Source organism: Myripristis murdjan, chromosome 15 (genome assembly GCF_902150065.1).
Source record: "Myripristis murdjan chromosome 15, fMyrMur1.1, whole genome shotgun sequence".
In the NCBI taxonomy this organism is placed as follows: Eukaryota; Metazoa; Chordata; class Actinopteri; order Holocentriformes; family Holocentridae; genus Myripristis; species Myripristis murdjan.
Window position 1 is genome coordinate 24519284 of NC_043994.1, and position 13047 is coordinate 24532330.

The 13047-nt window shown below is 44.1% G+C and overlaps 1 protein-coding gene across 2 annotated transcripts in view; it reads right to left on the reverse strand.

Annotated features, from left to right (window-relative positions):
- Positions 1-4163: 4163 nt before the first annotated feature.
- mymx (myomixer) overlaps positions 4164-13047 on the reverse strand; it is a 32304-nt gene continuing 23420 nt past the window's right edge. For both annotated transcript variants that reach the window (XM_030070989.1, XM_030070988.1), the window contains exons 23-33: positions 12354-12734; positions 8126-10156; positions 7675-7809; positions 7448-7522; positions 7254-7340; positions 7052-7143; positions 6422-6507; positions 6270-6336; positions 5962-6179; positions 5256-5402; positions 4164-5150 (exon numbers count right to left, since the gene is read on the reverse strand). In XM_030070989.1, the coding sequence (XP_029926849.1) occupies positions 4879-5150; positions 5256-5402; positions 5962-6179; positions 6270-6336; positions 6422-6507; positions 7052-7143; positions 7254-7340; positions 7448-7522; positions 7675-7809; positions 8126-10156; positions 12354-12734 (3591 nt within the window). In that variant the 3' untranslated portion in view covers positions 4164-4878. The remainder of the gene's footprint in view (positions 5151-5255; positions 5403-5961; positions 6180-6269; positions 6337-6421; positions 6508-7051; positions 7144-7253; positions 7341-7447; positions 7523-7674; positions 7810-8125; positions 10157-12353; positions 12735-13047) is intronic.

A 13047-nucleotide genomic window follows, 5' to 3' on the forward strand; every position in this document is an offset into this window, starting at 1 on the left:
GGCTTTTTTGGCTTGTTTATTATACTGCTTGTATAACTGATGTAACCTGTCAGGCTGGCTATGGAAAGAGCTGCCAGCTGCGATCTGCGTCAGACACGCTGCTGTGCCAGCATCTGTTCTGTGGCCACCACTGACGTACCACTGGATCAACTGGCACTAGCAGTGGCTGAATAGTGCTTCAAAGTCAACACTGCAATAGGCATATTTTTAAACTAACATGGAAGGGCCCTTATTGTGGGCTCAAACTTAAAAAGCAGTCAGAGATGACGATGTGGTTCATGGTAGGGAAGGCCCAGCAGCACAGCCAACGGAGCTGTCTCGCTCGACTGATTTGGAGGTGATGCTCAGCCCCCCTAGTGCAGGGTAGCAGATGGATTATGTAACAGTGGCAGTGGCCTTACCAGCTTCACCGAGTGTGTGTTTGTGTCTATGTGACTGCATGTGCCTGCTTGTGTTTTTACCTTCTAACCATGTTCTCCATGTTGTGGAAGAGTAGGGAATAAAGTAAGCATGATGGACGCACTCAGTATCATCATCATTAATTTACTAGCAGGAAATCCAAAGTCAAGGACACATTTTTTTTGTACAGAAAAGAGAAGGAACATTTTTTTTTTGTTTTCTGTGTTTTGTATGGTGATAAACTGTCAGGACATCATCATGCTTGCTCTTTTACACCATAATCGCCCTGTGGTTCCACATAGATAACCATTGTGCAGCTGCAACAATCGGATAGGCTCTCGAGGGAGCTGCGTGCATTAATGTGACCTAAGTAGGGGAAGAGTGTTGCGTGAAAAGCTATATTGAATGGTTTGAATGAATATGAACTGAATTTGCGGTTAATATCCATATCGCATAGATGCATTCGCACCATATCTGTGGGACAGATGTCTGTGTGGCACCCAGTACCCTTTATCCCTCGCCACATGGAGGACACAGAAATGCAAGGAGCTTACCAACAATCCAGGACAAAAGGGAGCTTTCTGGGGGGATGGTGGGGAGGGGAGGGGGGCTTAGATGAGGAAATTTCTCTCCAGTTATTGCGCTTTGTGGTACCAGCCCAGGAGGCACAATGACAGCTGTGGAGGAGGACACATTATGATATATTGTCCAAGAACTGCTTGGCCAAAATATCAAATACAGCAGATGCAAATCTTAAATGAAATTGTTGTAAAATTGTTTAAAGACCGTGGCTCCATGGGAGACGGACAAATCCTGCTTTGGCCTTTTGAAATCATTGTGCTGTTTTCCAAAATGGTCTTTTTTTTGTAAAATGGGGAGCTAAATCTTCTGTCTGTTTGATGTGAGGTTACTCCGTACCAAAGCTTGCACATGCTGAGCACTTGGTGATACTCATTACTCGGTATATGTGAGTTCTCTTTCCCATCACAAGGATCCCATTGGTCCTCAAACTACAATGTTATCAGCCAGGAATGCCAGGGATTGGGATTTCGGATATTCAGAAGGACATAATTGAGCTTTAATTCGCCTCATTCTGCTAATGGGCATGACTAAATGATGACTGAGGTCCAGTGGTCTTGACAGGTAGGCAGTTAATGTCAAATCTGATGTGAGGGGTTTCGAAGTGAGGCCATTTGATCTTGTTTCCTAACCACTATTCCACATTGCTGCCCACCACCACTGATTCCTAAACCACTCTTCCCATTACATCACTTTCATGGGCTCCCTGGGGCCGATGAAGCCAGACAGTGTTGGGTTTCAAAGCCTCTGTCCTGGCCCTGAGCACGCCCAGCCACCAGCTTACCTTTTAAGCCAGAGATCAAAGCTCAAAGAAGCAGGAAAATGAGAAAATGAGATAGTATAGAGAAGTAAATCATTGCATCATCTCAGTAAGCACAAATTTGGTCCTTTGTTACATGTATTTTTGCCCTGAAATAATGCCAAATGTCTGTGCTTATTTTGATCTCTTGGCTGTGATATAAAGGAACCACCAACATATTCTCTTTGGAAATGTGTCAAGAATCATGCACCCTTACAGGATACAAGTGCCATTGCAGCAGGGGAGAGGTGGAGGCCTGAGGGCATCTTTGTCTTGTTACGCTGCATTGGTGTTTCCTTGTGATGTCTGGTTCTTTTTGAATTAGCGTGATAACTCCTGCGTGTCACTCATCATCTGGCTACATATATACGCAGGAGGTTTGTTTGTTATATGGGCTGGAAGTTGTTAGAGGAGAAATGTAACATCTGAGGCACAGAGTGTTGTGTGGGTGTGTGTTTTGTGCTGCTCGTCTCCATGGCCTGGCTATATAAGCGCACACAGGCAGAGAGGAAGGCTTCTTTCCTGAGCGTGGTGACACATGAGCTGAGTCAGTGCATCGCTTTCTCGGCAGGGGAGGGTTGCAACCCCTGGAGCTATGAGGCGGGCGGTAAGAGCTGACAGCGGATGATGTTTTGAGGTCAGAGGGCACAGAGGGGACACAGGGATCAGGGGCGTTAAGTGATCAATCGATTGGTTCTTTTCCTCATGGCTGACTGTCGTCCAGAGCTGCTTCCCACATGGAGGAAGTGACTGTCAGACTTAATACAGAGGAATTTGCAGGAGTTTCTCATTTACTCGTTTAAAATCTCAAAATGCATGGATGGCGAACATGAAGGCAGCAACTTTCTATATGTTGTTTGGTTTGACTGTGGATTGTTCACTTGCACAGTATTGATTTCATATAAATCCTTACCGTAGCACATGAACACAGCTTATCCAGGGATTTTATGTAAACTGAAAAAACCTTCACAAATGATGTCATGGTCGATGTGAGGTGAGGAAACCAGACTGCCTCACTGTATCACCGGCATCACACAAATGAATTTAACTTGACTCTGGTCGCTGCAGATTCAAGAGGGTCAGGGTTAGGGCTAGCAGTAACAAAGGAAGTAGAGCTGGCACACGTGTCAGGCAGCAACAATCAAAAGATGCAGGCATTTGTGTGTCCATTCCTGATTGATTGCAGCTGATTTAGTGTATCATGTGTGTTGTTCTTCAGTAACATTATAACAGGTGTTTCACCAAAGCTACTGACAGGATTATATCCCACAACAGGCACAGAAGTACTATAGTTATGTTAAGCAAAATGTTTTGTGATGTTTTTGTGGTGTTAACAACCTGTGATTATTGAATAATGTCAGCTGTATCCAGTGTGTGTTTCTTCCATGGGGCTGAGCAGTGGCGGGAGGGTGTGTTTTACAGTACGAAGAGGCTGAGTCATACAGCATTCAGCTCTATAGAGTCTTGATAATTATTCACAGATTTCTGACCTGCCATGATTAATGCCTCTACTATGCTGCTTTGACAAATTCCCACCACAAATGCAGAGCTATTCGAACTCTGTTCCATATGCTACTGTTGGCCAGTATGAGTGTGTGTACATGCGAAGACAAGAGTGTGACATTTGGCACTGCCATATGAGCTGAAAGGTGGCGCATCGGTTGTGCTACAACCCAATGCTTCTATTTTTACATCTGGCATCTATAATACGGCCCTGTGAAAGTGTGTTTGTATCGATTGCACTGACATTGATTCAGTCTGTGTTTAGTAGAAGAAAGGCACATTGATCCTGTGAAATAAAGTAGCTGTAGAGTACATGGTGTAGTGGATAGGCTGGGGGTTTGTTGGCTAAGAGCTGAGCATGGTAGACGTTACTTGTTAATGTATTCCAAATCTTTCATCAATATCAACTCACTGTTAAAGTGTTTTCACCAAGTGATCCATTTCCTTAACATTTTACCTCTCTAATCTCTTCTCCACAAATCTATCGAGTGCTGCTGAGTATTTTGTAATGGTAAGGAACAGCACTTTGCCTTCCATATCTCTTTTATGCATACGCTTCACTATGCTGCCGTTCCGTATGTTTAGAGAATGCTTGCTGGTTCCCAGCATACATGCAATGTTCATTATGGATTTGTTTTCAATTATGTTTTTGAATGGTGGCAGCTTTTTATATGCAAAAATTAGGCTAATGATGTGAAGATGTTCTTGGCCAACTGCTCAGAGGCCTGCCCTTTAATCTCTGGTAACATCCTCTTTCTATTCATCTCATCATTTCCCTCCCTGCTTCAAAGGCTCTGGAGATGACAACAAGGGTTGAATAATAGACACAGTAGTGCTCTGGTGAAAATAAGAAAAACAAAACTCTTCACCCATTAATCACAATCAAAGCAAATCACTGGATATTGATGTTTTATTATGAATATCCCTGTCTAAAATTAGTAATTAAAATGGTAATATCAATCAAGCACAAGCAGTATCAAACTGCTGATTATGGTGTGGTGTAGGTAGGCAGAATATCTTTTGGTGCACCGTGTCTGGTCTGTCTGACACACTGTAAATCAGAGGCAAAGGGAGCTGTAATAACATTGTACAGTAAGTGGTATGAGTTCATGTGGTTAATAACTAACTTGTGGTGATGTTGTGATGTTATCAGTCTTTAAATCTGGCAAGGCCTCCCCACAGAGCATGTAGGTGTAATGTATATACATGGTAGTTTACCCCAAAACACAACAATCCAAAAACACAACAGACAAATACAGATAAGAACATGAGGTTGGTGGGACAATGTGCCTTTCAATGCATCACACCTACAACTACACAGTGCGCACACACAATATTGTTCCTGTCACACACAAGAGAAATAAAAAAGAAAGATGTGAACTTTGAGTAACAGCTGTCTCAATAATAAAAGCAACCAATAACAGAGTGTCTTTTCACTTCTTACAGCACATCAAAAATAGAATTGTGGCAACTCTTCCAAACATAAATATCATCTGCAGTAGCTATTTTTTACTCTTCAACAATCATGTGCACTGCACATTAAAAAAAAGATATTTGTAAAACGTTTCTTTGGGAAACCTTCAGAGCTCATCCAGACCTCAGAGGTGTCCGTCCTTTTTCCCAAAGAATTTCTTGAAGACAGACTTGTTGCGTGGCCGTGGCAGGCTGGCGTAGCTCCTCAGAGCAGAGTCCTGGTAGGCATCCTGCTGCCACCCAGCCACGCCCAGCAGGGAAGGCTCAGTGCTTCTGCTTATGGACGGGCTTTCCGATGACTTGTCCCCTATCACCAGAGTCACAGAGTAGTTTGAGCCGCCTTCCCGGCCTCCACTTCCAGGAGGCTGCATCGTCGGTTTGATCTTCTGATACGTTGCTGTGAGAGAAGATAGAATAGGAGATATCAAGGACACCGAGCTACATGTAATAGTATTATGTAATAATATTTTGTGGTTATTTTGGTTAGTGGCTGTAAACTAACCTGATGTGAAGGAGTGAGAGCGACGTTTGTTGCTCAGCCAGTCCTGACCACTGGAGACAGGGGAGTGAGGGGACAAAGACGTGTTGTTTCTGGATCCTCCAGACAGCCTCTGAGTCACTGTCTGTCTCAAACTACCAAAATCATCATCTACAGAAGGACAAATAAAAGGATGGATAAAGAAAAGAAGGACTGAGTATTAACAAAAAGTCCATGAGTCAGAGCATGACACAGATAATAACAGATGTGAGACGTCTATGTGCAGCTCTAATAAACCTAGGTGTTGAACATGTAAGAGCACAACAGTTCCTTAGCTCCCCCTGGTGGCTCTTAGCACCATAAACAATCATTTTCAGTGAAAGATGATCAATAAAAAACTGCTTAGGCATCATAATAGTTACCCTCAAGCACCAAATAGCGACACAGAAATCTTTGGATTTATTTTTCTGAGGGTGCCAATGAAAGCAGGCCTGGTTATGAAAATTGGGTGCAGAAAAATGAATGAGAAATGGCCTCTCTTCATGTACAACCGCCAAAACCACCAATGGCCCCACTGGGGTTACTCAATAGCCAACACCAGAAAATGGTGATTGTGTTGGGAAGGTGTGAATGAGGCTTAGTAAGTGAGTGTGAAGCAGGATGTTGCTGAAATAGAAGCAAACGTTCCCCGGATAATTGAAGGTTTTGACCGTACAGCAGCAGCTCTTACCACAGCAACCTGCGTATGAGGATGAGATGGGAGGCTGCTGATCCAAGCTCTTTAAATGGCTCTGTGGCATGTGACTGAACTCCCTGGTGAGGACAACAATCTCTTTGGCTTGGGCGGCGCCTGTGGGTTTGCGCCTGGGGAAGGTGGAAGTGACATCATGTCGGGAGGAACAGTGGCATTTGGTCCGACCGTGACAAGCGGAGCAGACAGAGGGGTTTCTGGAGAGACGAGATATACAGCATTCCTATGAGTATCAAAAGAATTTCACATTGCGAAGGTTCAAAGTTGTCAAAGAAGCATTGTCTTACGAGGAAAGAGGGAGGTCTCGATTGACAGGGTCACTTGATACCGAGGACACGGGCTCACTCTGTTGACCTGATGAGAAAAAAATCAATTCATTAATCACACATCTTTGGCACATGCATTTTTCTAATACAGCTTTTCATGAGATTATGTTTACCAGTGTTTGCTTGTATTTTTAGCATCCATTTCTTCATCATGAAGCGTGACGAGGCATTGAGCAGATATTCAGACCCATCACGCAACCTAAAGGTCACACAAAACACAACGATCACAATCCCAGCATGCCAGAGGGCTAGAGGCTGCCTCTATCTGCACACTGCTATTGCCTTTGTTCCATCAAAGACTACCCAGCAAAGCAATCTCCATCTTAACAAGTCATTTGGCCTCATACTCTGTGTTAAAGCCATGCTTTTCTTAAAACGAATGAAAAAATCTGCCATTGGGATGAGATAATTCCACTTATTTCCAATGCTAAGCTTCTTGTTTCCAGAATTTTCTTCAATCAAGTATCACTTTCTTGCTCTGCCCTATTCTACATTGTTCTAACATATTTATACAACATATTTACATTCCTAAAACAGGTGGCACTGCATTGGAAACGTGGGATTATATCATTCCACTAGGAAATATTGTCATTTGTTTAACAAAAAACAAAATTTTAAAGACTGAATATGAGATCAAATGGCTTGTTATGATGGGGATTTTTTTGTGGTGCATATCAAAACAAGCTCTAGCCATAAAAAAGGTGAAATTGTGTATTGCACTGTAGTAGTTATTGTTTTCTCACCGCAGGCGGAAGCAGTTGGGTTTTTTGGTGTATTCTGGTGCAGGTGAGCACTCAGCTCCAATGAGGTTCAGAGGCAGGCCACACACAGAACTCTGCAGCACATATTGATCATTATTGACAAAGTCTACATAATTACTATCCACCACAAGCATTAATCAGTTCTGCTCTCTGGGAATCATTTTGCTGTAGTTTTCTCACTTACCCGCAGTGTATCCTTTCTATCCTGATAGAAGCATAAGGTGTTTCTATATAGGACGGCGTGGTAGGAGTTCCAGGCTCTGGAGGCTGCCTGTGAAAACAAGATAAGAGGTGGCTATGAAGCACGCGTTGCTCACTACAGGCTTTACATTTGTTGGCTGTTGGCTTTACTTAAATATCAAATAGAGCCTTTCTTACTTTCTTCCCTCCCAGCTGCAGCTTATGCTTCCTCTCAAGGGTTCCCTCCATAGATTGAAGCTCAGGCTTTCCACTCTAAAGTGATTTGGAGTAACACCACAATTAAAACAAAAATGAGAAACTCTCCTCTGTGGTGCATGATAAAAAAAAAAAAAAACATTTTGCATGCTTTCACTTTTAGAATTATACTTTTGATATAGACAGGTCTAGATTCTGTTTCTTCTCACCACAGTATTACATCGCCCTCCTGTGGCCATGAGTTGTTCATGCTTTGCTATGTCTTCCAGGCTTTGAGAGGCTATTCTCTGCTGACAGAGCCCATCTAGATCCATATGAACTGACAGTAAACTCATAGATTGATCCTGTTGAGAAAGAGCAGATTTGACAGTTACCATGGATGATAGAATATGATTTATACATAAAATGTTGTTGCCATTAATATGAGCAGTGTATAGAAACAAAAGCTGCTGACCCCACACCAGTTATAGAGCAAAATTACCATGTATTCACAGTATTAAAAGAGCTATTTAAATACTTACTGATGTTGCATACACATTTTAACGTAATAATGTAGTAAACGGTTCATGATAAGCGAGGTAGAATTAATAAGGGGAGAAAATAGGACAGGACAGTCTCGTAGGTGTCGACATAAGAAAATATAACAAACGTGGACCTCACCTTCGAACTACCTGTGTGCTCTTCCACCTCCTCCCCCACCTTTGCCTCCTCCTCCTCCTCCTCCTCATCCTCTCTGTATTGATAAATGTATCTTTTATTATCTTCTATGTCCGGTAGCCTCACTGGATCAGATGCTGTCTCATTCACTACCAGTGACGGCTTACAGGTTTGTTCACTGTTGGGAAAGGCTGCCCAGGACCTCCTGTCTCCTTTGGCCAGAGGAGGGAGCTGGTTTTTGGGACTCTGCTCCTTGTCATAGCCCAGCAAGCTCTGGATGTAGGATGGCAGTTTGAACTCAGCCACGAGGAGGTTGGGCGCCGAGGCTGTGATCAGCTTCCTGTAGAGCACAGCCTGGGCCTTAGGTGAAGGGGAGGGGGAGGGGGGCTCTCTAGACAGGTGTGAAGGTACACCAGCTTCTTCCTGGTGGAGCTGATACATGATGTCAGAGCAGATACTCTGCCTGTAGCCATTGGTGCGGTTCCAGATGTCCTCCAGCTCCTCTTCTTCCTCTTCAAACTGCTGGTGGTCTGGATGGACAGGTTCTGTTTCAGAGTCTGGAGACAAGTCTGGAGATGGACCTGAAGATGCCCGACTGTTCATCTGTGTTTTTGCATAATCTATACCCCCCACCTCCAGGGACATGAGCCTCCCTACCACTCCCTTGGGCTGTGGGTTGTCTGGACATGGAGCATCAGTGCTTAGCTTGAAGCTGCCTAAGCTGGAGACACCAGAGTCCACTGAGTCCTGTCGAACACTTACACTCATCGTTGACTTGAGATTCACCACCATGTGAGAAGCCTGGCTCAGGCATTGGGTCAGCTGAGGTCCAGGGCTTTCTTCATACACATTCTGGGGTCTTCTATGGTACTGATGTCCATTTAGGTCTTTAATGAGTGTGTGGACGCTAGGGCATTCGTGCCTGTGTGTGGCTGTAGTGGGACTGTGAGCTTGGGTCCCATTCAGCAGATTGTTTTCAGGCTTCTGCGAAGGCTGAATGGTCCCGTCCATCACAACATGAGATATGCTGGTGTTGAGCACTGCTGACATTTTGTCCCACTCTTGTTCTGTATCTTCATGAAGACTGACGACCCCGGAGCAGCTGTACTGGGTTTTAGATAGGTCATTACATGGTACGGTCTGATCATCATCTTCATCCAGGGAAGGAAGCGGAGGTGTTAGCAGTCTCTTATCCATTTCAGGCAAATCTTTCACTATAACTGTTGGAGCCTGTGTTTCAGGACAGGTTGTAGTGCTGCTGGTGATGGCTGTAACTGGAGGGGATCGAGTCTGTTTGAACGAGCTTAGGGCTGTGTGTCTTTGGGAGTGTGGGTCAGGATGGGTTCCTGCCCCCTTCTTGGACTCTGGAGGGCAAATAGTGATGATGTCTTGGATGCTGGGGATAAGACTCATGTCCTTAGGCAGGTCGAAGCTCAGCACAGAACCCAAAGAGAGGAACCTGCAGTGACTTCTCACCTGACTTGTGGAGGGCAAAGCGGATGGCCCCTCTGATACTGCATATGGGGTAATGCTGTACTCTCCTGAACACTCTGTATCAATGTCCTTCAGCAGGGGATTCTTTATATAGGCCATGGGTTCTACTCCATCTCCACTGGCTTGACTCTTTGGGGAATTCTTCTTCCTCCGGCCCTCCTTCAGCGGCCACGTATGAGTGTCATATGTGATTGTCTCGCAGGCGTAGTGAGGCGCCCCATCTGTTTGCTCCTCCACCCCCATGATTTTCTGGATAGTGTGTCTGCGTGCATCTCTTTTTCTCTTCCTCTTCTTGCCCATTCTCTTGAGGCTGCTGAAAATGGAGCTGCTGCCGCTCCTTGTTAAAGGGTGGAAAGACACGCTAGTCATCTGTGGCGCAGGCACTAAGGAGGACGGTGACGAAGAGGAGGAGGAGGATGGCAGTAGAGAGGAGGAAGAGGCTGAGGCTGCAGAGCGGGTCTTTTGGCGGGGTAGTGTGATACTCTCATACACAGGGGTCAGAGCCATGTTGTTATCCTTGACATGCAAATAGGTACTTACCTGTAAAAGGACAGAAAAGAATATTAGGCATGTACAAGTCATTTAATTCGAGCTGCAAGTACTTCATGGCAAATGGTTAACCCCAGAGAGACTCATGCTTGCTACAGGCCAGAGCCTTGCAGCCGTCTGTGAGAACAAGGGCTCTTTAGTTTTCATTTCACATGTGTTACAGATGAATGATGACATAAGAGCAAAAATGACTAAGACAATTTGCTACCTTCCAGTGACACACATCAGCCCCTGTTTCCTGCACATCCCACACATCCAGGAAACAATGGAACCAGGAATGTACAAGCCTTATGTCACACACCAATGCAAATGTATACACAGACATGAAAGACACAAAAAAAATAGATGAAAGAACAAAAAAATGTGGACATGATTGCAATCGCACTCTCTCTCTCTCTTGCAGGATTTAATCAAAATCATATGTGGCTAAAACATGCCGTCATATGCAACTGTAATGGCTTGACCTTTCAACTCTGTGACTAATCTCTTGTTGCTGTGGAAGCCCCAGACTATAAATCATGGTGTGAAGTCTGGGGGCCTTTTTTGAAAGTTCAGCACCAGTTCTCCGTCTAATGACCATGCCTGTGTTGCCATTCGGGCCCCCCTCCTGCTGGGAGCCATTTTGGAGCACAACTTTCATGGGAAGTGAGGGATGAGGTCACTTATTTTACACAATTGTGGCAAAGTAATGGAGAGACAAACAACACCAGGTTTACGTAAGGCCTGTGGTGAAATGACATATTGAGAAAAGAGAGCTTCTGTCCACATTCACAGCAGGCAGGAGACTGTGTGTGCTTTTCTTACTCTTCACCTTCATTCTGTCTTCGTCATAACTGCCTTCCAATTTTAAATCCTTCTGGCTCATCTAACAAGTTGCGGTCCAAAGAAAAGTTTTAATGTTCAGGGAAAGCAGGAGCCTTTAAAATCTACCATTTAGGTGTCTAATTTTCCAAAGGGATTGTTTTTTTTACCATTCATCTAAGTTTACACAAGACAAAGTGAAAGCACAAAGACTAAAGACACGTCATCTCAAAGTAGGCCTCAGAGTCACTCTTGCAAATCCAAAATATACACATTTATTTTCAGTGTCATTACCTCACATCCAATATATTAACATAGATTTAAGATATCCATATAAACAGTATTTGATTTTGAAATGGCTAAATCCTCAAGTTTACTTATGTAACTCTTCCCATGTTATGCAAGGCTGGATTGTATGACAAGTTACGTCAGGTCTTTTAATGTGACCATTGCACTTTTTCAAAAAAAAACCCATAAAGCACAATTGGTGATTAAATCTGTAAGTTACTCTCACTTGCAGCAAATTATACATTTTAAAAGGATTTTGGCATTACCTGCTCTTAAAAGAGACCATGTAGAAGGTGTAATACATTTCCTCTGGATATCTAGTTCAAAACATTCATATAACTTTATATTACATCTAATCAGGGGAATGTGGTTGTAAATAAACCCACTTAAACTCTTTACGCACTTTTTTATTTGCAGAACGGTTTACACACCTTTATGGTGTTTTTTTAAGCACTTTGGCAAGACTTCTAATCTTGTATCAAGTTGTTGCAATTAACTTATATGCATGGCCTTGAGACTGGGTGACGACAGCATGGGGCAGAAGACTACAGAATCTGCGGGGAGACTGTAGACTGGTTTTACCTTGTAGCCGAGGTTAGTGGAGCATGCTCCCCCAAAAACAACCACACACAGCATGCATTCCCAATCCACTCATAGAGACGCAGCATGCAGCACCAATTCACACCGCGTAATTTACCTCGTCTGCACTCTGCCGATAAATCTTTCTCTTTCGCTTTAAACTACCCAAAGTATTTTCCAAAAGCCCCTGGCAGCGCCTCCAAAAGTTTTTACAGGCAGAAGATTGAGGCACAGCGGGCTGAGGGAGAAAATGGGAGAAAAGCAGATATGAAGGCCAGAGGAGAGTGAGGAGTGAATGGCAGCAGATAGTCAAGGAGGGAGATCCCATGCGAGTGTCATGACAGAGGATGAACAAACATTGTCCTTCTGCCAGGAACAAACTACTAACATCTAATTGCAATTTCCCTATCAGCACTGAAGACAGAAGAAAGTTGTGATGCCATTGCCAGAGGTGGCTTACAGTGTTGCCAGTGGTATACAAGGACTTGTTTCTAGATAACTAAAGGTTTGTGTTTCTTACCCTGTGGACAGGTTCAGAGGTCTCCTCCACCACCTCCTCCATCTTAGCAGGGGGTTCTAGCACCTGAACTTGACTGTCCCCTGTGTTACCAAAGCTAAGGATGAGGTTGACTGTGCCCCCTAGCGCAGGGGTGCTGGGATCTTTGAGGACCAAAATGGGGGCTTTGGGGGACTCTGAAGAGCTGGCCTCTCCCAGCTGTGATCCAATGCTGTTCATGACTTCGTATCCATCCTCTGATTGCTTCTCATCCTGCTGCTCAGCCTGCCTGGGTGGCAAGGCAGAGGTTTGGCTGTCTGCTGCAGTCTTTGCTTTGTCTTCACAGGGGCTGCTGACTGCTGGGGACTGGTGGGACTCGTAGACCTCGAGCTCAGGAGCTGAACTCTGTTGGGAAGTGACAGAGAATACAATTAACAACTATTTGCACCAAAACCACCACTGCTGACACCATGTCATTGTTAAAATCTGTCACACAAAGGCAAGAAATGCAGTTGAAAGGCAGGAATGCAAAAGCTACAAATTACTTTTTTCACCATCATGGTATTTTTAGATAGATCTATATACACAAGAAACACTCAATTTGTACCACTTAGGTTTTCTTCGTTTCAAGTCCCCATATATCACACGTCCAACACTTTTTTTCCCCACTGTTGAAAACTTAGAGCAGGCCTTCCCCAACCATTCCATCGTCCGCAAC